Source organism: Sphaerodactylus townsendi, linkage group LG09 (genome assembly GCF_021028975.2).
Source record: "Sphaerodactylus townsendi isolate TG3544 linkage group LG09, MPM_Stown_v2.3, whole genome shotgun sequence".
Classification (NCBI taxonomy): domain Eukaryota; kingdom Metazoa; phylum Chordata; class Lepidosauria; order Squamata; family Sphaerodactylidae; genus Sphaerodactylus; species Sphaerodactylus townsendi.
The window spans coordinates 92,769,339-92,793,263 of NC_059433.1; the positions used below are offsets into that span (position 1 = coordinate 92,769,339).

The window sequence follows — 23,925 nt, forward strand, 5'->3', positions numbered from 1 at the left end:
AAACCAATGGCTGCTAGTGCTTTTGTGGGATATTCCATTTATCAACACCATGACTTAAATAGGCTCAAGCAGCAAAATGAACAGTAGAAGATGATGGGCAGAAATATTATGCTATATTTGGTTATGAGGAAACAGTCAAACTAGTTTTTTTAGAAGCTAATATTACAAATATTGTATTTTCTTAAAGAATAGTGACTCCTTGGGTCCTAATAAGAAAATAATGTCCTAAATCATTTTGTTATTGGACTTGCAAGAGTTATACTGATCATAATTTCCAATTAACTTAGTGACCTATATTACTTCAGCTATGGCAACAAAATCAAATTCCCTTTATAATAGAAAAAGGCACAGTCAAACCTTTTAGCAAACCTACTATTTGGCTGGCAGCTGCAGGGGCTCTTGTACTCAGCAAGTGTGCAGTACTTAGGGAGCAGTTCTTACCAAGTCTACTGAAAAGTAGGTGCCATTTTTTTCAATATGACTTATTTTTGGGAAAATGTTCCAGGACTGAAGCCATGGTTTCTGTTTCCAAGCATTTCTTTAAAGGCAACCGATTAATGGCTGAGCAGCCCAGGGAGGTCAATTGCCCTAGCAGGGGCCCACACACTCTGGGAGCTTTTGCTGGGTTGCCTGCACCCTGCCCTGCAGTGGCCCTCTTTCTCCCCCCTTAGGCCTAGGACCCTGGGGCCTGGAAGATCTCGTGCCTGCCTGGATGCAGGCCCTATTCTGACCAGGACGAGCACTACTACCCTCGCTGACTGCTGAAGGAAACTCCACCAATGCACACAGCTCGGCCCCTCCTCACCCATAAGGCCATTGCTGCTTGTCTGGCTCTGGCATATGGGCATTGGTCTCTTCCCCCACTGGCTTGGAAGTGCCCCAGGGCATCCACCCCTCTCCCACTGAAACAAGGACTCAGTTACCACTGGGCCTACTGGGGCAGGCTCAAGAGCACAACTCCCTCGCTGGAGGCTTAAGATTATCCTGGCACCCTGCCACTTTGTGCTGTTCCTAATGCTGGGTGAAAATACAAGCATAAGCCCACAATCTGTAGTTTAAAAAATTGCACCACAGTGACTGAGGACCCTGAAGCCTGGCCATGTGGTCCAAAGGAGCAGCAAACATGCAGGATGAAGTTGGTAGAGGGGAGCCAGGAGAGAGGCTAAGGCCATCTATGTCTAGCCTTATATGTCTGGTAGTCACTGCTCTGCTCAACCTGGTCCACAAACAAGCCCCACACTGGCCAGAACACACAGTGCATGCCTAATGCTTATTAGTTCACAATAATTCCAACTCACAGAGGTATATTTGGTGAAGGTCTTTCAGAAATAATAGAGCCCCCTTTTAAAGCACATCATTATATTTGTACTTCCAATTTTCATTTTTGTAGTTATTTTTATGAAGAATAGGTCAATCGGTAATTATTAGCCCTGTTAGTTAAACTCCATATTTAGGATCCAGAATATCTTTGAACGATATGGGTTAGGGAAAAAACAATAGGGGTAAAAGTAGGTCTCTGAGCTCTGGCTTTAAGACTTCCAATGTAATCTGGTTTGACAGGACTGTGGGAAACAGGATAGGACGCTGAACCAGATGAACTTTGGTATGCAACAGAAAGTTCCAATTTGTGTTCCGTTTATTTCATAAGTTTAAACAAGTTTAGAGATTTTTCTTTAAAAGGAACAAACAGGCTGATTTTCCCTCAGCAACACTGCACTCTGAAGTTAAGTCTGCCCTTACATTGTTATGTTTCAATACTTATCCAGTAGAGGTAGGACTGTGGCTAGGGAAGCATCACAGTAAGTCACACATCTACTGCACCACAACAATAACTGTCTGTATACAGGCCAAGTTTGTTTCTCAGTTTGATTACAGTACATTAAAGTTTCCCTAAATCAGCTGTCCTACAGAAAATAAAAGGAAGGCCTTGATTCATGGAATATTCTGCGAATACCAGGAATACACTTGGCAAATATAGAATTAATAAATCAGTTGCACAAAGAGCCAAGATATCTGGCAGATAATGGTTCTTATGGGATTATACTTGCTACAGGAAGTTATGGATCTGTTCTGATGATTCAGGCTCTTCAACCATTTTTAGCAACATTTATTTGGCAGCTAATTGTCATTTTTAGGACACAGTTTGCAGGTAGTTTTAATCTGACTTAGTAAAACATTCTCCACATGACTCATTCTATTACTATGGCTGTGTACCATGGGTAAATGACAACATATGTTGTGCACAAATTTGCTGCTTAGACATAATTCCATATTCCAAATATTGTGCTTCAGCTTGTTTTAGATCATTATACTCAAAGTTTAAGCCTATGTTTGGACTAAAGCATCTGCTTCCTGAGAAGCACCAATGAAGTGTAAAAGCCAGGAGTCAGGTCCACAATTCCATCAGGAGAATATATGTTATAGAGATATGGTTAACTGCAGTTTCCTGTAACAGGGTGTGTTAGAAGCTGGTCCTGAGTATCAGTGTTGATGGGAGTTCTCATTCCAATGGAGTCATACACATGTAGGTAAGGGTCAACAGCAGGCAAGGGTTAGCCACTAAAGTTGCAACAAGAGCTCAGAAGAGCTGGAAGCAAGAAGTCCAAGGTAATCCAAAGCCAAACAAAGACCCCTTCCGCACAGCATAGGCAGAGCAGGTTGCAGGCGGGATAAAGTAACCCACTCTTCTGTTTATCCATTTGCATGCCACCGTGCAGGCGGCGAACAGAGCCTGCAGAACCAATGCGGGTTGCTGTCGTGCCTTCGCACGGAGGTATCTCTTTTGTTTTTTACCTCCCTCCCTCAGCTGCATAGTTATGCGGGCAAGCAGGAATGGACCTCCACACCCATGCTGACATCCCTGTGCTTTTGTGGGGCTACGAGAGGCGGGGACTTTAAAAAAAAGGGAAGCACAGCCGAGTAAAGAGCTTCCTGGCCAGCCGTTCACTTGCAAGCGGCTGCAACCTGCATTAAAATCGTGGATAGCACAATTCTCCAATAACCCGTTTCATGGGAGATAACACGAGGCAGTCTCACTTTAGAGGCGGGAGCCTGTGAAGTTTCCCTCCTCCCAGAATGGTTTTTTTCCTGTCCCCCAGCCTGGGTTTATAGGCTTGTATGTAAGGGGTCAAAGTTGTGAGGAAAAGGTGCAAGATCATAGCATGGCAATCTCACAGTATGGCAATGTATCAGGCTGAAAACCTTAACATTTCCCTCCACAGGGCCTGATGAAACTGAAATAGACTTTGGAGATGACCAAGACATGTGGTAGAGTCTGTCTTGCAGCCAAGGTTGTGCTCTTGAGAAAAAGCTCAGACTTCAAGGCTTGTAGCAGAAACATCATCCTGATGGTATTAGAGCTAAGATTCCACAGCCTAACTGCTGGAAGCCCTGGTTCAAGAATACTTCCCCTAATCTATGTCTACTGTATGCTTACAAATAAGATCAATATCATGTTATTTTTGTCACCAAAGTGCGAATCAATCATCTGATGCATTTGTTAAACACTGCAAAACTTCATTAGTCACTATTTTATCTACATTTACTAAGTCTAATGTTCTCCTGTTTTATTGATATGCCTAATAAAGGTCAGTTGAAGTTGAAGTTGTGAAGAAGCAAGGAAATATATCACAACAATGGGTTGTTGTGTGGTTTCTGGGCCGTATGGCCATGTTCTAGTAGCATTTTCTCCTGTTTCACCTGTGTCTGTGGCTGGCATCTTCTGAGGACCCTCTGAAGATGCCAGCCACAGATGCAGGCAACATGTCAGGAGAAAATGCTACTAGAATATGGCCCATACAGCCCAGAAACCACACAACAGTCCAGTAATTCCGGCCATGAAAGCCTTCGACAATACATCACAACAACCGTAGCCAGCATTTTTATTTTAGCTGGGGTTAGGGATTTCTAATTCTTCCTTCTCAATGTCAAGCTTAAGTGTCAAGGTTGGCATCATGTCATAGATGTTGAAATTAACAGCACCTATGCTAAATATTCCAGTCTGATTGATTTCAAATATAATTTTCAATAAAATTAGTGTTAGTGAATAATTTACTGAAAATTAGGCATTACTCAATACTTATATCAGTCAGGCTTGAACGCTAAGTCCTATACACAAGTCTCATTGACTAGGGACTGGGGAAAGTCAGAGAAATAGATGCAAATTAAACCACGAGAACCTCTACCCTATATATTATGGCCTGGTTCAAAAAGCTAATACAGCCTGCACAATCACTGTAAGTATGATTACAGTCGAGTGCAGATTATGTGTAGCTACCAGGTTAAGAATTGGTGCATTACATGTGCACCCATTGTGATTTCAGCTAATAAGGGATTCCTTTTCCACTATATGTAACATTATCTTTATTTGTATTCTGTTTTGTTATACAATGTTACTATTCTTATATTGTTGTATGTTTTGAGTACTTTGGATTAGGATGAGTTTCAAATAGCCTGTAGAACTATATTGTGTTAAAATTCTCTTAGGTTTCAGTTGTGTTTTACCTGAAATATTGCCACAGCAGCACTCATAATGTCGCAAACTAGAATACAAATCTGCAATTAAAATTAAATGAACTCCTTCAAGATTCACTGTTAATATTTATTTATTTATTTATTTATTTAGGCTTTTATACCGCCCCATCCCCAAAGGGCTCTGGGCGGTGTATAGCATATAAAATAACAATATAAAACAGTTAAACATTTAAAAGCAGAGATAAAACTAGAAATTTAGTTTACATGATCTCAGTGGATAGAGACATAATTAATATGTGATAGGCGCCTTATGTTCCACATTTAGAATTCCCTCTCCCCTGGAAAGGGAGGCATGGCGAGTCTCGTTAGATGGTATGTGGCCTAGGTGTCAGGGCCACAAGGAGGAGGGGGGCACTATTATTAGCGGCCAGCTTCTCCAAAGGCCCGGCGAAACAGCTCCGTCTTGCAGGCCCTGTGGAACTCCCCAAAGTCCCGCAGGGCCCGGACAGCTGGCGGAAGAGCGTTCCACCAGGCCGGGGCCAGGGCTGTAAAGGCCCTGGCCCGCGTGGAGGCCAGCCGCATTGCTGAAGGGCCAGGGACCACCAGTAAATTGGCCTCCCCCGACCGGAGAGGCCGTGCAGGGACGTATGGGGTGATGCGGTCTCGAAGATATGACGGTCCCAGGCAGCGTAAGGCCTTAAAGGTCAACACCAACACCTTGAAGGTGATCCGGAACTCTACTGGAAGCCAGTGCAGCTGGCGCAATACAGGTTGAATATGTTCCCAGGTGGCGCTACCTGTTAACAAGCGCGCCGCCGCATGCTGGACCAATTTTAATCTCCGGATCAGACGCAAGGGAAGGCCCGCGTAGAGCGAGTTACAATAGTCTAGCCTGGAGATGACCGTTGCGTGGATCACGGTGGCTAGGTCCGCTCTGGAGAGGAAGGGAGCCAGCCGCCGGGCCTGGCGAAGATGGAAAAAGGCAGCCCGGGTTGTATGGGCCACCTGGGTCTCCATTGAGAGAGACAAATCCAGGTGGACCCCCAGGCTGCGAACGGAAGGGGTCGGCGCCAATGTGACCCCCTCCCACACACATACATCTCTGCTATTTTACATTACTCTGCTATTTTACATTACTATTACTATGTTGCAGAAAAGTAAAGTTAAAACAAAAATCAGAAAACAGAACCCACATTCAAAACTTAACTATCATGTGCTGAAATGATGAAAGCTATATTTCAATCACAGAAGAACTTACTTTGGAAAGATTTTGTTTCCATGTTGCATATAAGCAATTATGTTGTGCTTCTGTGTAAGGCAAGAAACCCCAAAAATGTCTCTTTCAGCAAAACCATTTCCCCAATATACTTATGAAAGGCAATGGAATAAGCTTTTTAAAATTGTGTAATACCTGTTATCAACTTACTGAAATCCTCCTTTCTTTTTTGAAGACAACTGGAATGGAATACAAATAGTAATGGAACCACAGAATAATGTCATCGTGGAACTGAGGGAATTTAATCATTCCCTGTTGCAAAACTTATTCATTAAAGCCTTTTACCATGAACTGTATGACCAAGGTATTACATTGGGCCCACTGATGTAGTATGTTGAATTTGTTGTGGTCACCAATTATATTAAGAATTGTTTTTCAAGAAGTGTATTATACAGGATTACTTGTGGGAAAAAGCATACTAATTTGGATTCCTTGAGAATATTTATATGCACATAAACAATTTTGTACAAGGGAATCATCTTGTCTTTTAGAAATGAGACTGTATAGAACACTCTGTATAGAACAATCAAGAGGAATTGATTCACAGGAGAGATTACAGACTCTGCAAACATGTTTAGGAGTGTTTCACTTCCACTGAAAGCAAAAGATACAAAAGAAGCGTTCAGAGCAAGGACACAAGAAACATGCAGGGGGAAAAATGGCTCTATTGCGGCATCAATTCAATTTACAACAATGGTACATGTTGAATTCTTGCTAAAGGGGTTCTTTATTACTTGCCCCACACTTTGTATGTTTTCTTGGGTTGTCATGATTTAAAAAGTCCCTGCAGGGCTCCTGTACTTCCCAAGAGGTTGTGCAATAGAGTATGCTGTCCAAAATAATTATCTGTAACCTCCATTTTACCGGAGGCTATATGTCAGTCTCTGCTCACTAGGAACTTGGAGACTGTGTCTAATTTGGACCTGAAGGCGGGCGTACGTGAATAATACTTACAGAGACAAAACAGGACAGAAATCATAGTGAAACTGATTTATTAGTTTTAAAGAAAATCAACCAAAGCAGCTGTAGTCAATTCTTTGTTATTTCTAGCAAGAGACTGAATGTTTTTGGTGTTAGATTTATGAGCACTTTTTCTTCCCCTTTTACCAATGAATAATGAATATATGTAGTAGCTTTAAATATCTGCAACAAAAAAGTTAAGAAACTGTAATACTCTTTTAAAGTTGTATTCTGGAGTCATGGTGTGCTCTCGATTCAATACAACTTACTATAAAAGCAGAGCAATTCAGATAACTCAAACCCTACAGACAACATATTTCAAAGAATGTTGGAATAAAATTCCCAGTTTCATAATATAACCCCTATATAAAATTAATACATGCTTCCTGCACTTCTGTCAACCAACCACACGGTTGCATAACTGACTTTTGACTAAAAACCTTTTAAGCACATTTGTCCAACTATGAAACATTTAATGGGTACCAGTGCTCCATTGTACAAACCAAGCTATTTTTCAAGGCTGCTATCATTTAAATGCATGAAAACTGATTCGCATGTACATGACCATGGATATTCATCTTCTTTTGGAATAGTCTTTGTCAGACGATGTACTTTGTATCTGACTAATTATTGGGATGTATATTGCATCATTAATTAATTGAATCTATTCCAAAATTGATTTTTGCAAACAGATTGCTGGACAATGTATCAGTTATCATGTACGCAATATGATCTTCAGATCTTCACTGCACTTTTGTGTGTTCTGTTCTAGGGAAATGATGCTATTCTGTGAGAGCCAGGGAGGAAATGTGTCTCATGATCTGGTAATAGAAAAAATTGGTACCAAGCAGGGCAAATTTGTTAGGCTACATCAGAATTCGTCTATCAGTGACTGCTGTTGTAAATGATGCTGGCTCATGGAGAGAGATGTGAATCAAAAGCACCATCTTTATACATAATTGCCTAAGGGATGGAATGAACCCCAGCCAATGGGTGAACCCCAGCCAATGGGTGTGAAGGGCTCACAACATTCCATCCTGGCCCTGTCCACCTTCCCCAACCCAGGAGCCTCCCCCACCCTAAACAATATGGGCCGATCTTCTGAAGGGGAGGAGGAGGAGGGCCTCCCTCCTTACCCTTCTTGAGCCCATTTCACTTTAATTTAAAATGGACTTTAGTGTTAGTTTTAAATATTCCAGTAACAAACTTCCAATCATAACAACTACTTTGATAGTTGCCATATATTGGGTGAACACAGCTGTTCATTTGTCCAATGGTAATTTAACCACTGTGGCAACACAGGTTTAGGAGGACCCTGTCTTTTACTATGTACACTGATGCTGTTGTGAGGGGTATTTTAAAAGTTTCCTGCTCCTTCAAACTTGTTCCAAGATCAGGGTATGTTCCTAACCATGTTGGTCATTCAGAAAATCTAATTGTATTTGGTAGCTGCTGGTTTCAACCATTCATTTTAAAGGTAAACCATAAAAAACACATACAAATTTACCACAAACAAATCACTATATATCAATAAACAAGCAACAAAATAGATCTCACTGGAATCCACACAATTGCTAGAAGACACATTCAACGAAATTTATGATTGCTGGGCAGCAAACCAGCACACTAATGCCTATAGCACTTCATAATTCCTGGCTGCATTTTATGGGCTGCATAGATGAAGCTTTTTGAACCAAGCTCTTGATAGCCACATTTCATTTTACACCATTACATTATGTTCTGCATGTTATTTGCTAGCTCGTAGATTTTCCCCCCTGAAAAACTGCAATACTTTCTCCAAGCAATCAGAAATCAGATTTTACACCAACTTGAAAAGATCCATAGTAGGCACTATGTGAGTAGGCACTGGTATGAGGGGTGACATTTCCAACACTCTGGGCCACTCCCTTCTATGTACTGGGGAATGTTCTATGTATGCAATAAGCTTTTCTGCTTTGTTTTTAAATTTGTTTCTTGTAGATAAATTTTATTACTACCTTACTTAAGGAACAGCTATTACATTGTGTACCTGGAAATACTTGAACCTGGGTGAGAGGATAGCTGCGGAAGATAATTTTGAGCAGGAAAGTGGTTGGTGAGGAAAGGTCTGCTGCACTCAGAATCAGAGAGCTCCAAAATTGCTTTTCAGCAGAACAAACCCAGCTGTATCAGATTAATATTACAGGCAGTTGAATGTAACATATAACCTGCCCCTAGAATATAATCATCAAAATAAGTCGGCCACAAACACTGATTCTTCTTGCAAGATTCACTAAGGTAACGGAAACTGGAAAATCTTTCTCCAGGAGATTTAAAGACGCAGGGGGGAAAGATCCCATCAAATGCACATACGGGCATAACAGCAAACATGCCATCTGCTTTTATTCTTGTGGATGCAACCTCAGATATATGCACAACACAAAAAAAGCATTAAACAATGAACAATGATAAATGAACACATGAAATAGTGTGAAAGTACTCACCTAGTGGTTGCCCAGCAATGATCCTGGCATTCTCTCCCGTCACTGCAGCTCTTGCATGCCTCTCACTCATGTACTGTACAAAAGCGTAACCTTTGTGGACTGAGCAGCCAACTATTTTCCCATACTTTGCAAAGATTGCTTCTATGTCACCCTTTTTGACAATGGCTGTATTGAGATTGCCGATGAAGACTCTGGAGTTGATCGACTTGGGGTCATTCTTATTGGTAACATTACTAGTCTGTGTTTTGCCGGTCATGGTTGTCTCACTTGACTTCAGTCCTTAAAACAAGATTAAAAAAAATGTTCAACTAGACACACTAATCTCCAGTCAGGTATAAAAATTATTAATAAGTGATTTGAGACTCATGATAGGCTAATGAGAATTATATATGCTACCCACAATTAACAATATGAAAAGTCAATTTTAAATCCTATATTTTTAGAGATATAAAAGTATATTCTTAAATCTGTTCACCTAAAAATTACCACTCTGCCAATATTCACCAACTGAATGTTCAGTCACCAGCTTATTAAATCAATCTTCATCATGTAAACTAAGGCCCTAAGACATTATGGTGCATCAGTGAACTGAACGTCTGAAGCAGACAGAGAACCTCAACAATGCTGAAAGGCTTTCCTTTATCTGGCAAGTGTCATTCAGTACACATTATCTTTTCCAGACTGCTAAATACTACTGATCATTGTAAGAAGTGTAGTGCAGGTTATATACAGCAGCTTCATGCAATCAATAGGCTTCCATTAGGAACTAGCAATTTTTCCTTTTCAGAAAAGCTCAGAAGGGTAAACAAAAACACGTTAATAGTAGAAACAGAACAAACAGCTAATTTTCTTGCAATGGCACAGTAGGGTCTCATTTGAGCATTAAGATTGCATGTATGATTGTGTGGTTGTGTCCTGGGGAGAGAATAGTTTGAATATTTTTTAGTAACAATACAGAAATTGATGGAAGCTGCATTATTAAATAATGTTGTATCATATTTATGCTGTCATTTTGATTATCCAGGGATAGTAAGGCATTCTAAGACAATTAACAGGACCACCACTGTTATATAAGCTATTGTTCTGGACTTTCAAAACACGTTCTTCCAATCTAAAATTACTTTTGAGCTTTTAAGAGCTAAGAAATATTTCCAAAACTCTGCTTGTTTAAATGATTTATCTAAAAAGGTTTTTTCAAGGGTAATGTGGAAATTGATTGTTTTCTTTATGAATATGTTACCTGTCATTTAAGCAGCCTTCTGAGTTTTGTTTTAATTAAGCAGAAAACAAACTTCTGAAAGGACATATTTCTTAAGACTGAAAAGCAGATGCCATTGTTATAACAACAAAGTATAAAACATTCTTTCTAGGGGAATTAAGAATGTTTGTATTCTTTTTTGTTGGCTGCAAAATAATATTTTAAATCATATCATTAAGTTTATGCAAAATAATATTTTAGATCATATCATTAAGTTTTTCAAACAAAGTCAGGCAGCCCCATCCAAAGCCCTCAGTGGGGAGTTGTGACACTGCTGCCCCTCCGCCTCCAAGAGGGTTTTCAGGTGGTGTGGGGAGCAAAAAATGCAAAAACACATCCTTCCACCACTGGAAAGCACTGCATTTCTTGCAATGATCTGTAGTCAGAGGAACATGGCACCATGCTCCCAATTCTAAACCCAGATGGGAGCCAAATAACATTGGCTCCACCCCCAGGAAGCTCTGTCCTGTGACCTCCCCACACCCCACACTGGCGTCTGATCAGGACACCAGTGCAGCCCTGCCGCAGCCGAGGCTTCCCAGTTTTGAAGTGGCAGCCTGAGTGGCAGGTGGCTGCCGACACATCTGCCTCCTCTGCTGGGGAACTGCATTGGGGAGTGCAAATGCGCTGGCACAAGGCCATGCCACTCCCTCAAGTCCTTTTGCCCCCACCCCCAACAGGGCTGTAAGTCTGAGATGGTACTCCACTGAAAAACTGTGCTTAGTCCTCAAGAGGAAAAAGAAATAATATTATTTCAGAAATATTAAAGATTCAGCTAAGCATTCATGTTTGATTCATTGTAAATAAACATTAAGTGGTTTGAAGGCCTCGCTGAATTCTGTTGCCAACTGTTCTATAGGGAAATTTATTTGCCACATAGATTAGAAACCCCCTTGTAGTTCACTGCACACAACAGCAATACTCTAGTTCAAAAGTTCTGTGACAGCAAGAAGAAAATCACCTGGTACTGGCAGATCAATGTGCAAGCCAGTGTACAAAAATTATTCTGCAGTTGAAGCAACTGCCATAAAGAGTTGGAGTACAGTCACATGACTAAACAACCCATAAGAAAGACCAGCCAGAAAGTCCTCAGGCTTACATACTTTTTGTACTTGACTCCTTTATTTGATCACTACACAAACACTAAAGACTTCACTGGTTTAGAATTAACCACAATTTTCATGTTTTCAAAATTGAACTTTTCAACAATTCTAAGCAGAGGTGGGATGCACCCTATTCGCACCTATTCGGTAGAACCGGTTACTAAATTTTTCTCAGCTCGGAGAACCAGTTATTAATGATTAACTCCACTAGGGACAAGGGGGTAATCTTTGTCCCTGGGTACAACAAATCTCGTCAAGTGGGGGATGCAAAATCGCCCCCCAGGGCCCCCTGCCCCCCATATGTGTGTACGAACTGTATGACGTAATACAATATATAGTAATTTTGTTTTTTGTTCATTGGTATAAAGGTTGGGAAAGTATTATAGGTAAAGATTTTTCATTTTCTTTTTTCCCCTTGAAATTTATATTGGAAAGAGAGGAGTTTAAATTACTCTTTCAGATTAAGGATTTTGGATCTCTCCCTCTGTTAGTTTTTTTTCAAGTGGAATAGATAAAGTAGTTGTAGGAATCTGAAGGGGAAGTAGAAAGTAGGCAGGGAGGGAAATATGGGAAGGAGGGAGGCAATATAGGATGTTTTAGTTGGGGGGGTTGAGAGAGATAGACAATTAGATATGTTTGTAATATGTTAACAATTATAAACAGTTTTTGGTTTCTCTCCTTACTTATGTTATTATTTAAAATCAATCAATATAATTATATAAAAAAGAAATCATACACTACCATACGGTATATTGCTTTTTTAATACTTTAAACAGTTATTATTTGAATCTAGAGGCGGGGCAAAGGGGAACTGCACCTTGGGTTCACACACCCTGCGTCCTTGCCACAGCCCCATTGGCGCTACGCCACTGTTTGAATCCCACCACCATCGGAACCTGTTACTAAAATTTTTGAATCCCACCACTGATTCTAAGGTCATTTCTCTTCCACAAACCAGGATTCCAATGTAGGACTAAAACAGACAACAACAAATACTAACATCTTTTAAGCCATCTAATCTGGACATTATGGCAAATCCATAAAACGGGTGTAAGAAACAAGATTCTTGAGACATTTACAGTGCATTTAGGTCTAAGAAACAGACCAAGATAAAGCACTTGGTAAGACAGGAATAAAAACAATGCATCTGATTCCCATTTTTACACATTTCAATTAGACAGACACAACAGATTATTAGTAGGCATTTTGTACCACAAGCCTGTATCCAAACACTGTGCTCAGCCAAGTTTGAAGCCTTACTCTGGCCTAAGGAGGCATCCTCTGACTTGAATGGCTATTCTTCTGGCAGAAGAACTGCTGGAGTTACAGTTTCAAACTTGGCTGAGCACAAAAAAACAGATACAGGGGAGTATTTGTAAAGGACCATCTAGGAGCAGAGTCCTTTATTACACAGATTCCTCCAAACTGCTTTAATGTGGTTGTTCACCAGCCAGCATCTGCATTTATGTTTGGTTCTCCTTATTTGATATATTTTAGACATCCTCTTTCAGACAAGTGTTGTATGTGTGAAGATTGCTGCCTGCTTACAGGGAATGTACAATTTGCATTGTTGAAAGCTTTCGCAGCTGGAATCAATTGGCTGTTGTGGGATTTCTGGGCTTTGCTGCTGTGGTCTTGTAGTTAAGAGCCACACAGGCCAAAAATCTCACACCAACCAATGGATGACTTGTTTGACATGAACAGAAGTTGCAGTTTCACATGCTTTGTTACTGTTCAGTTCACAAAGAGGTTTATAGCAGAGTGCAAATGGGAGGATCCACCCAAGGTAAAGGAATCAGATTATCCAAAAATCATTGCCTGGGTTCATGCACTCACATATGTGTACATGCAAGTATGCCTGCCTGTGTACACACATGGACACAATTATACATTGCTGCAGGCTTGCCTCTGTTCACTGTATTTCCCCCCTGCAATTTATTCATACTGCATCTAAAAATGCTGTATTAAATTACAATATCTTGTTCTGCACTATTTTCTGAAGTAACTACATTAGGAAATTAATAACATTTTCTTTTTAAAAAATATGCGGAATGTTTCAATGAACACTTAATCTCTCACAATGGATATAATTGTTTTTTATTAATATATTCCTAATTCAGAAACTCACATACCCCAAACAAAAAATGCAGAGAAGGGGATAGGTATGTTTTTAAAACAAGTCAGTGGATCATGTAGTGGAGTTTGATCTCATGCTGCAGAAAAGTACCTATTCCGTTCTTAAGCATGTTCAAGACCATGTAGCAGATCCAACTGTTCAAAAATTCCAAGTGCGTAACACATGTAAAATGTACTTCAGAATTTTAATTAAACAACAACAACAAAACGCAAGCCACCCCACCCCACCTTGACATTCTTTCCATAATGCTATTGTCTAAACATAAGAATTACTGGAGTATTTGCTTTGTTTTATTCCATAACAATGTCATACTTTACATTTCTTTGGCAATGATTTGAACAAAATGTGAATAGGCCCTGTTCTGATAGTCAGAATTAGCATTGAAAAATGCATCATACTTTCTATCACAAAGAAAAAGGATTTATCTGATGGTCGCTCTCTTCTTAAAATATGCAACCAGGCAAATATATTGTAGGAACTGTAAAAAGTAAGAATAATATTAAAGTTTGCATAACTGGGATTTGATTGCCTCCAGGGTAGAAGTACAACACAATTGTTAAATTTCTATATTCCATTAAAAAAAAGAGAGAGAGATAGAGGAAGAAATCTCTATAGCAATGAGAAAGAACTCATGTTAAACTTTTATCATCATACAAATAACATGAACTTACATACACGGACATACTAGACTAGAGTCACTCACAACTTTAACTACAGAATCATTTACGTGAAATATCTATGGCTGACATACTGAGGTTTCCAAAATTATATGACCTCTCATGTATAAATTTAGTTTCTGCCAAGTACATTATATATGTGACATTACATATGTGTGGCAGACAGCCCAATCCAGAGGGCCCCATGGCTGGGTCAGCTCCACTGCCGTGCCCCCTCAATAGGGCTTTCTGATGGTGCAAGAGTGAAGACAAAAAGAAAAAAACACCCTGGCTGCCTGAAAGCCCTCCGCCAGATGAAAGCCAACTATCGTCAGCTTCACCCTGGGGAACACCTTCGGCATGACCCCCCCCCCCGCATTAATGGGGCCAGCTGCATTGTAGGACTGCTGATACTGCACAGACTACTATTATTAGGTGTCCAAGAGGGCCACAGACATCTGCCTACTGGCATTTTTGCCCCTCCAGCATGGTAAGTGAATGTTCCTTAGCTTAAAGATTCAAGAAATAATTTACAATAAATGAAACAATCTGAGGCAGCTCTTCCTGCCGATTCCAGCAATATATAGTTTTCATTTTTTAAAATTAATTTCAGAGGAGCTGTATTTGTGGCTATGCAGACATGAACATAAGAATCTTAGGTGCTTGGAGGACAGATCTACTGCTCATTGGGAAGCATGGTCTTCAGAGGGCAGGTGTAGCGGGGTCACTTATAGTCAAGGCGAGGGAGATATATTATCCCACCACTAGCCACCAATTGTAATGGGACGTGTGTGGCCTACAATCAAGGTTCCCACTAAACTGACCGGTGGGGTTTCCTTGGCCACCCAAAATATCCCAGGCTAGTGTTCAGGGATCTTCTTTTTACTCTGCTGCCACCATTAAAGAGAAGGAACTAGGAATCCCAAAACTGCTGCTGGCTGCCAAATATAATAAAGGATCCCACCTCACATTCGCTCTTGGTCTGAGGGGAATGTCCTTCAGAGTCCCATATACAAAAATGGAGGGAACTCAAAATTGGCTGGGATTCTAGTCTCTCAGACAGGCACTCTTCAACCTCTCACACATAAATGCAGGCTGGCACGAGGGTAACTTGAACACAATGAATGAAATTTATTTTAAAAACAAAAGAAAGGCTTCTTAAACTGGCTCAGAGAGGTACTAACGCTTGATGGTTTCAGAGAGGTTCTTTTCACTTAAAAGTTACAGGGCTTCAGATGTTACTTAGGTTTCACACACAGAGAGACACACGCAGGTGTCTCTTCAGGAACGATTTTGCTTTAGATCTATTAAATTTCTTCACAGACAGACACTAGTCCTTTCTGATCCACAACCCACTGCACACACACACACAGTCTATGCCCTGTGAGATTCTGGCATACAAAGCCTCCCTCTCTCACACTAATCCCAAACTGGCCTCACTGCCTCTAGATTGGGCTTTTCCCAGACTGGTGTTACCCAGGCGTAGGGCAGACTCTAGATCTGGACAGTGTTTACTGTCAAGCCACTGACTGGCACGTCGCTTTGCACCAATCTCAGGGCCTCCTTTCTCTGACAAGCTTCCTCAGCTTGTAGAGTGAGTAGACTTCTGTCAGCTAACACTGCTGAGACAGAATCCTTCAGTTCAGATCTGACAGACCGCTCTCTGTCAAACTCTGGCTCTTCCTGAATCTCTCTCTCAATCTTGACACAACTCTGACAGGCACTGCACTGTCTATTTATGCTGCTCGCACTTTAGCTCCCCCTAACTCTGGCCATAGGCAACTGTGCCTTTCTCAACCAATCAAATAGGGTCTTTTGTATAGCGGAGCCTGCTGTATAACTCTGGCTGTTACTAAGGCCTCTTTCATTAGGCCTTTCACACACACCAGCCCTTCAGGGTGGGGCAAGTCCGTTACAGCAGTTCTACCCAATGCTTCTCAATGGCCAGTAAAGCAGGCCTGGAGCAGCTAAGATTCTCATATACGCATCTGCGTAGTTACAAATACAGCTCTTCTAACTTTTTTTTTAAAAAAAGAAAAACATTTAGGTATATATTGCCAGAATTGGAAGGAAGAGCTGAGCACAACTATATAGTTTTCTGGCTGAAAAGGCACCCAGGATCAGACCCTGCAGACCAAACATCCTGAGATAAACTTCAGCAAATGGAGGCAGGGAGAATCCCTTCAGAAGCACACAAAGGTGGATTCCACATGGGCCAAAAACAGCACTGTGAAAACAGTGTAAACCCTTTTACACCATTTTAAACCATTTTTCACTGTTTTCACACTGCTGTTTTTGGCCCATGCGGAATCTGCCAAAATATGCAAGAGGAAGGTGAAACTGACCACAGATTTAAATAGCCAGGTGGGGAAAAGCCTCTTTCCTCCTTTGACACCTGTGCTGTCTGGAAAACAAATGAGGCAGCATTTTTTAAAGACGTCCCCAGGACACCTTACTTTGGATGTGCGGAGTAAAATCAAGAAGCCACCTCTTTTTAAGATGTCCTCCAGATATTTTTTGTGCTGGGAGGAATGGACCAGTGTAATGCGAATCAGTTATACTATTTTAAGTACATTGCAGTCAGAAGGGTCAATAAAGTATATCTCTGTTTAAAATTGAACTGTAAGAACATCAAAGGCAGCAAAAGAGGCAAAGACGGAAAGAAGAATAAAGCACAGGGAAGGATATCAGTGATTTTGGTGAGTACAGTTTCAAAGAAGTCAAATATGTTAAGAGTTAACAACAGGGAAGTGTTGTAGACAAAAATGAAGGCTCAAAGGGATGAGTGGATATGACATGAGAAAAAAATCAACATTTCTAAGAAAGGCATCCAGCCAATATGGAAAGAAGAAAGCTTACACAAGAACTGCAACCTCTGGAAGAAATGGAGACCACCAAAAGGAAGTACAGCAGTGGTGGCAGTGTCAGATGGACAACAAGGTTTGGTGAGGTAATTAACTGGACTTGATTTAGATAGTCCATGCTAGCCCAATCTCATTAGATTTTGGAAGCTAAGCAGGTAAAGCATGGCTAGTATTTATTTATTTGTTGCATTTTACCCTGCCAAATCTCCAAGAGGACTCAGGGCCATTCCAGATTAGCAGAGTAATAAATCCCATTGCCTACCAACTGGTCCTTCCTAAAAACTTACGAGCTATACACCATGTTTCATTGCAGCCTCCTGAAGAAAGCAGCCTCCCCCGACCAGTAGCATCCGGAACAAACAGTGCCACCTTCGGGGGGGTGGGGGGAGAGGGCGAACCTGGACTCTTGCATTCACCAAGGGCAACTCCAGTATTTGGTGGCATGGACTGACTACCCCACTGGGTTCAACAAATCGGTGGGCAGTTCTGCTGTTCGAGCTCCTAAACTGATCAAAGCAAATCACAGGGCTTAACCCCATCAGTCGGGGGGGGGGAGAGGGCCTTAAGGGGAGCAGAATGTTAGAGTGTCTGGGAATGCTAACAGTTATCTTGAACTGGGGCCTTTCTGCTGTTTGCTCCTGCTGTTCCTCTTTGTTTGTTTGAGACATAGATAACAGTGGCAACTCTGGCTCTCCTCCTCTGACCAGATGGCTCCCCATCTCCCTCCTGACCTTGGGAGAGAGACATCAGCTTTCACACACTTTTGCCGCTTTCTGCATACATGGGAATGGGGTAGGGTGGGGGGTGGTGTCAGGGGAATTATACTGGGGAAAATTGGGGATTGCTTCAGAACTGGCTTCAGGTGTCCTTTTTCAACAAACACTTCTGATTGATGAAATCCAGAGTGGTCTTTGTGTAGAACCCTTGACATAACAGTTGGTGAGAGGTATGTGTTGCGGGAAGGGAATGGGGGTTAACAGGTATGTGGCTCAGCCTGCCTGAAGCTGCATGAGATGGGCTGAGCTTAGTGCTGCCTGGAGGAGCTGCATAATGGAGCTGCCCAACCCCACCTTCCAGACCTCCATTGGGCTGGAAGACTAGCATTGTTTTCAAACCTTGTGCGATTTCAAGCTGGCAAACAATATAGGTAAGGACTGGAAAACAGTCCCCTCAGTCTATTTGTTGCTTGAGTGTACTTTAGTGTCCAGGATAATTGAAAATGGAGACATTGCCATTCCCCACTCCCCAGAGCAATATCCTTCTTCCTTGACTTCATTTCCTTCTCTTGACAGCACTTAACACCCACACATAGGCCCTTTCCGCACGGGTCAAAAGCAACGATGTCGGGCCAGTAAAACACCGTTTTGGCAGGGACCCTTCGCACAGGCGCCGCTGCCAAATCGCAGCAGCGGCGCTCTGTTCTGGCCAAAATGGTGTTTTCGAAACTCGCTTGGGGAACAAGGTTTTCTGCAAACACCGGCTTCCATCCGCTGCCAAGCAAATGGCAGCGGGTGGAAACCGGCGTATTCCCCTCCCCGGCCCCAAAGGCCTCCTTACCTCCTGCTGGCTGAGTCGCTCTGAAGAGCCCAGGGGACAAGCCCCCTGGCCTCCGTAGCTACAGCCGTCACTCTGGCCATGGGGGCGTGTCCCTTGGCCTCCTCAGAGTGACAGCAGAGCAATGGCTGCCAGCAGGAGGCAAGGGGGCTGTGCGGAGCCTGCTCCAACAGCTGCGCAGCTTATGTGCAAATGGCCCCAGAGCCTGCATCGGCATGATTAATGCCGATGCAGGCTCCATCCCTTGGCTGTGCAGAAAGGGCCATTGTTGCATGTCATGAGAGCCCATTGCTTTGAGATCCAGACTAAATCTAATTTCTCCCTCCCCTGCCCCAAAGAAGGAAGAAAAGCAAACAGGGAATGGTGGGCAGAGTAGGACCCAGAAGTAATCACATTTGGATAGACCTGCTGTTTGGATACATCTGAGACTTTACAGGAAAGGCTTTGAGGGTGAAAAATAAGTCTTCTATAGATGCCCCGCTTAAAAGAACAGCTGTTAATTAATAGATTTGTTTTGGGTGGGGGCAAGATATTATTTAGCCACAAAACAATCTGTCTCAAGTTTTTTGCATTCAAAGCTAGAGCTGCATTTTGGTAGTGCGGCCTCCCCCGTTTCCCCCTCCCCAAAAAAGTTATTTAATTATCCCCTTTCCTGCTTTGGACAAGTTTGGATTAAAACCATGCTTTGGACTTGTATAAGCCACCTTGCAAGGAAGAGTACGATTTGTGGGATTTCAAAAATTATTTTGGAGTTCATGCAAGTAGAAGTATCTAATATGGCAATAGCAGCATGCACCTGTCTGGTAGAAAATACATCTAGGCATCTCAAAATTAGCGACTGGCTTCATATAATGATTATGGGAGTGGCAAGGCCTAAAACAAAGTGAATGGCAACATGCTGTCAAAGGTTAACTCCAGAACTCTTTCCTGCCTCCTGCTGCTTTTTGCTTTGGTTGTCTTGGCAGGCTTAACTCATCACACGATTGGCATTTGAAACGATTGACACGATTGGCCACCAAGTTCAGGATGATGAAGGGAGATAGAACATCATGGCCCACAGTATTGCGAGAGCTTGCTACCCCTCTTGATATTTCCAGTGGAAGCTCAGGTGTGGTGTTTGTGGCAGACATAACTCATCTAAAAATAAACCAAAGTGTTTCACTAAAGGCCACAGCTTTCAGGATGATTGTGGCAGTTGCAGTGCCAGAATAAAGGAAATCAGAATATCCTTGCATAGATTAACTATGCAGCCATCCTCTACTGTTTGCATTGGAAGCAAAAGTTTGTTCATGAGGTGAGTGCAGGCAGCACCCAGAGGACCCGTGGACGGCTGGGCTCTTGTATCTCTAAGACAATTCCAGTAGCTTCCAGATTTTCTTCCACTGTCATCAGGGCAGATTAAAAAAATCAATGTTTTTAAAATAATAAAAAATAGGATTTAAAAAATTTAAATTGGATTTTTTAATACAAAAATGCTTTCCAGGGAAAAATTACATAAAATGGTTTTTTGTTTAAGATACATTACAGTCCCAAACTGATTGAAATAGGGATTAGTTTTTAATTAAGTAGCATGAGGTTGTATATTCATGCAAGGCTTAATTTTTTTGCTAAATTAACGTCATTAATCCGTTAACAATGTCATGCTCTTTCAGAGCTTTCTGTAAAAATATTTTGGGCAACTTTTATATCTAGAAGATATTATTACAGATGCTTAGTTTTGCAATTCTCAAAACTGCATCTGTGTCTTCAGAAATAACATGCCTCTTTATCATAGTAAAAATAAAATAAACATACAGAGTTGAGGAAAAGGCATTAATCCCATTGTTCCTTTGCAAATCTATTTACACAGAATCAACCCCTTACCTCTTAAGTGCTAAGTTTCATGAAGTTCAATTAATAGAAGATTGTTGGAGTAGAATAAATCTGAACAAGGAGCTAAATGTGAGGAGGGAGAATTATTTATTTATTTATTTATTTTTTAAACTTTTATACCGCCCCATCCTCTAGGGGCTGTGGGCGGTGACTTAAATCTAGTTTGACTGATTACTGATTTAAATTGTGATTGTATATATTTCAAAATATCTAGACCTAGTGACTAGGGTTGCCAATATTTCAGCTTGTCTCTATAGCTATGCCTTCAACAGAGATGGAATGTGCATCTCTCAGCGTGTGATAGATTTGTTTCCACATGGTTTTGGATGCAAGATTGGTGTTTTTTGCAGGTATGACCCTGGTGGCAGCCATTTTGTGGCAGCCATTTTGTTGCTGTGCCCACCCTGACATGTCAGAATTCCAAATGTGCCCTCAGACTCAAAAAGGGGACTTTGGCCCTAGGCAGTCTTGGTTGAGGCCCATCCTCCAGCTTCCCAGCATAGAAGATGCTGCTAACCTCTCCCCTATTCCCACACCATCAGAGTGTTACCATTACGATCCACAGGATGAGAAAACTTCACTTTCCAGAGCCATCATCCTCTGTAGACCTTTTCTTTCCATGATGTAATGATAAGAGACAGAGAACCACCAGACCCACACCATGTGAATACCACCCAGGGCAGTAGGAAAACAAGAGCATGTTCACCTGCAAGAGACAGATACTACTCCTATCAATCCTCAGTCAATTAAATACTAGGGGAAAGTGGTAGAAGAGCTAGTGATATGCTGACACAGAGCAATCCATGTAAACATATAGCTAGCAGCCAGAATGACTCTGCTGCTTCTCTTTTTTCTTCTTGGGGGCTGGACTTCCTGCTTCTTATGTACTGAACTGGATGGGGATGGCAGCCAAGCAGGTCAGGTGCATCAGTAGCAGAAATGTCAGCAGCTTCCACCAAGCTGCCCTCCTCTATGCCCGGTGGGTTGCTGTGACATCTGCAGCTGCTATGCCTATCTATACAGAAGTACTCACAGTCCTGTGTTGGATGTGTGTAGCAGCTGAGCAGCTTGGCCTCCACCAGTCTTCCTCGCTGCTGGGCAGACAGTCATAGAGCCTGTATGGACCTGCTGGGTCATTGTTTCTAATGGTTGTATTTACCTGAACAGGGTAGGAGGTGAAAGGCCAATGGCAGTAGCCTCCAGGTGCTATTTGTCTGCCAAGCTGACTTCACCAATCTGAAGTGGGCTACATCTGAGTTTGCCTTCACAGTGGGGCTGGTAGTTTTGACTTGGCCCCCTTCCAATAGGACCGAAGACTGGCACTCTAGGGCCAACACCTGTTTCTGCTCTTTTGCAAGATGTGGTAGGAAGGACATTGTGACCTCTTTTGTCTGTCATCTTTCACTATCACAGAAAGTGTATCTGCATAATGCTGACCATCGTCACACACTGTTCGTCCACCATCACATGTCTTTCATGTCTTGGCTGTTGTTATGAATGAACACAAAGTCTGTGAGTGAATTGCGGAGATTGAAAAATTAAAAATGGGATATTTGGATCTGTTCTAAAATATGACATTACAATATGCTAGTGATAACATTTTATGGGCATATTTCAATGTTCAGACTAATTTTCCTAACAATTAGTCTTCAAAATGCTTTTATCTCTGCTAAAATCAGTAGAGGCTATGACCCTGTAAAATTCAATACAATACTTAAAATACAGAAAAAGGAGCCATATTTTGGCTTTTAATGTAATTTTTTTCAGGGTACGATCTGTCTGTTCTTGTACACAGCACAGTGAGTTTCATTTCTTTTTTAAGGTTTCCCTTTCAGCTTCGAAGAGCTAAAGCAAAATTAACCATGTTCCCCAAAGAAAGCATCTATATAAAATACACACTTACAGTCCGAATAATCAAAGAATATGAAACAGGAACTAGTGACAAAATAAATATTCTTTAATGAATACTGTAAAAGAGTCATTCCCTTCTTTTCTGCTGCCTTTTTCTGAGACAGAAGGGAGGGAAATTCATGTATGCGGGAGAAACTTTGTACCACTTCCCTCTTGCCTTTCTGCTATACAAACCGTGCTCTTCCTTTCTCTACCCAAGGCTTCAGTCACAGATAGGGCCCATATGCATCAGGGGCCCATATGGAATTATAGTCCTCTGTCTAAGCCCAGTTTGTAGCCCAGTCAGGAGTTCCTCATCTATGCATGGAATGAGGGCTCAGGCTCTCTTAGTGATATTCTTTGACCAGCCTGATCTGTAAAAGAAAAAAGATCTTTTTTACCAGAATATAATCCTTCATCACCAAACCATAAGGTTACTGGAAAAACTGATTTAGAAGAAGATAAGAGTTTGGATTTACACGCCCCCCCCCCCTTTCTCGCCTGTAAGGAGACTCAAAGGGGCTTACAATCTCCTTGCCCTTCCTCCCTCCTACAGCGAACACCCTGTGAGGCGGGTGGGGCTGAGAGAGCTCCGAAGAACTGTGACTACCCCATCGTGATCTATTCTCCGTGGAGGCAGATTCTCTTTGGGGCAGAGTTTCTGTTATAGATGCCTCATCCTCCCCTCTCATGCTTACTGTGCCGCAGATCTGATGATCTCTGTGGTTTGTGAGAGCAGGCAAAGAGCAACCTTTTCCCTGGCTTCACAGGGAAAATGAAACTGATGGCCTTATGGCTCTCTTTCCTCAGGCTTTTTGGCTCCACCCTTCCTCCTCTGCTCTGCTTCCACCTTTGCTGATGATCCGAGGTTTTTTTTAAACTTTAAGCACATGAACCATATTAGATTCATTGAAATAATACAGAAATAATTATTTTGATACATCTAATTTGGTCCATGTGCTTAAAGTTTAAAAAAAGCTCTCTTGATCATCAGCAAAGGCAGAAGCAGAGCAGGGGAGGTGGGGTGGAGCCAAAAAGTAGTTTTGAAGGAAATGAGGAAATCAACTGGGCAGGCAAAATGGCAGATTATGTCAGCTTGCTTTTCAATGGGTTATCAGATAAGGACAGAAAGTTGTGGGGAACCCCACTGCAAAGCCATCGGCCATGGGGCAAGTATAACATACATAATAGGCCAGAGTGATGCTTTAAAATAAAATATTGGATTTAAAAGCACTGACAAAGATCAAAGTTCAAGCCAACAATACCTTTTACTTGCATAAGTCCAAAGCTCAAAGCATCCAACAGTAATACGTTTTAAAAGTCTTTAAACTTGCCAAAATTTGACCATCTTAACTTATTTCTGTTATTGATGGGAAAATAAACAAAATATTTTCCTGAA

At 41.7% G+C, this 23,925-nt stretch overlaps 1 protein-coding gene across 8 annotated transcripts in view; it reads right to left on the bottom strand.

The window, feature by feature from the left end:
• RALYL (RALY RNA binding protein like) overlaps positions 1-23,925 on the bottom strand; it is a 305,642-nt gene that overhangs the window by 146,665 nt on the left and 135,052 nt on the right. For 7 of the 8 annotated variants that reach the window (XM_048507683.1, XM_048507680.1, XM_048507682.1 and 4 more), the window contains one exon: positions 9,193-9,471. In XM_048507683.1, the coding sequence (XP_048363640.1) occupies positions 9,193-9,448 (256 nt within the window). In that variant the 5' untranslated portion in view covers positions 9,449-9,471. Of the gene's footprint in view, positions 1-9,192; positions 9,472-22,721; positions 22,901-23,925 lie in introns of all 8 variants that reach the window. The other variant, XM_048507678.1, reaches the window with a different exon arrangement.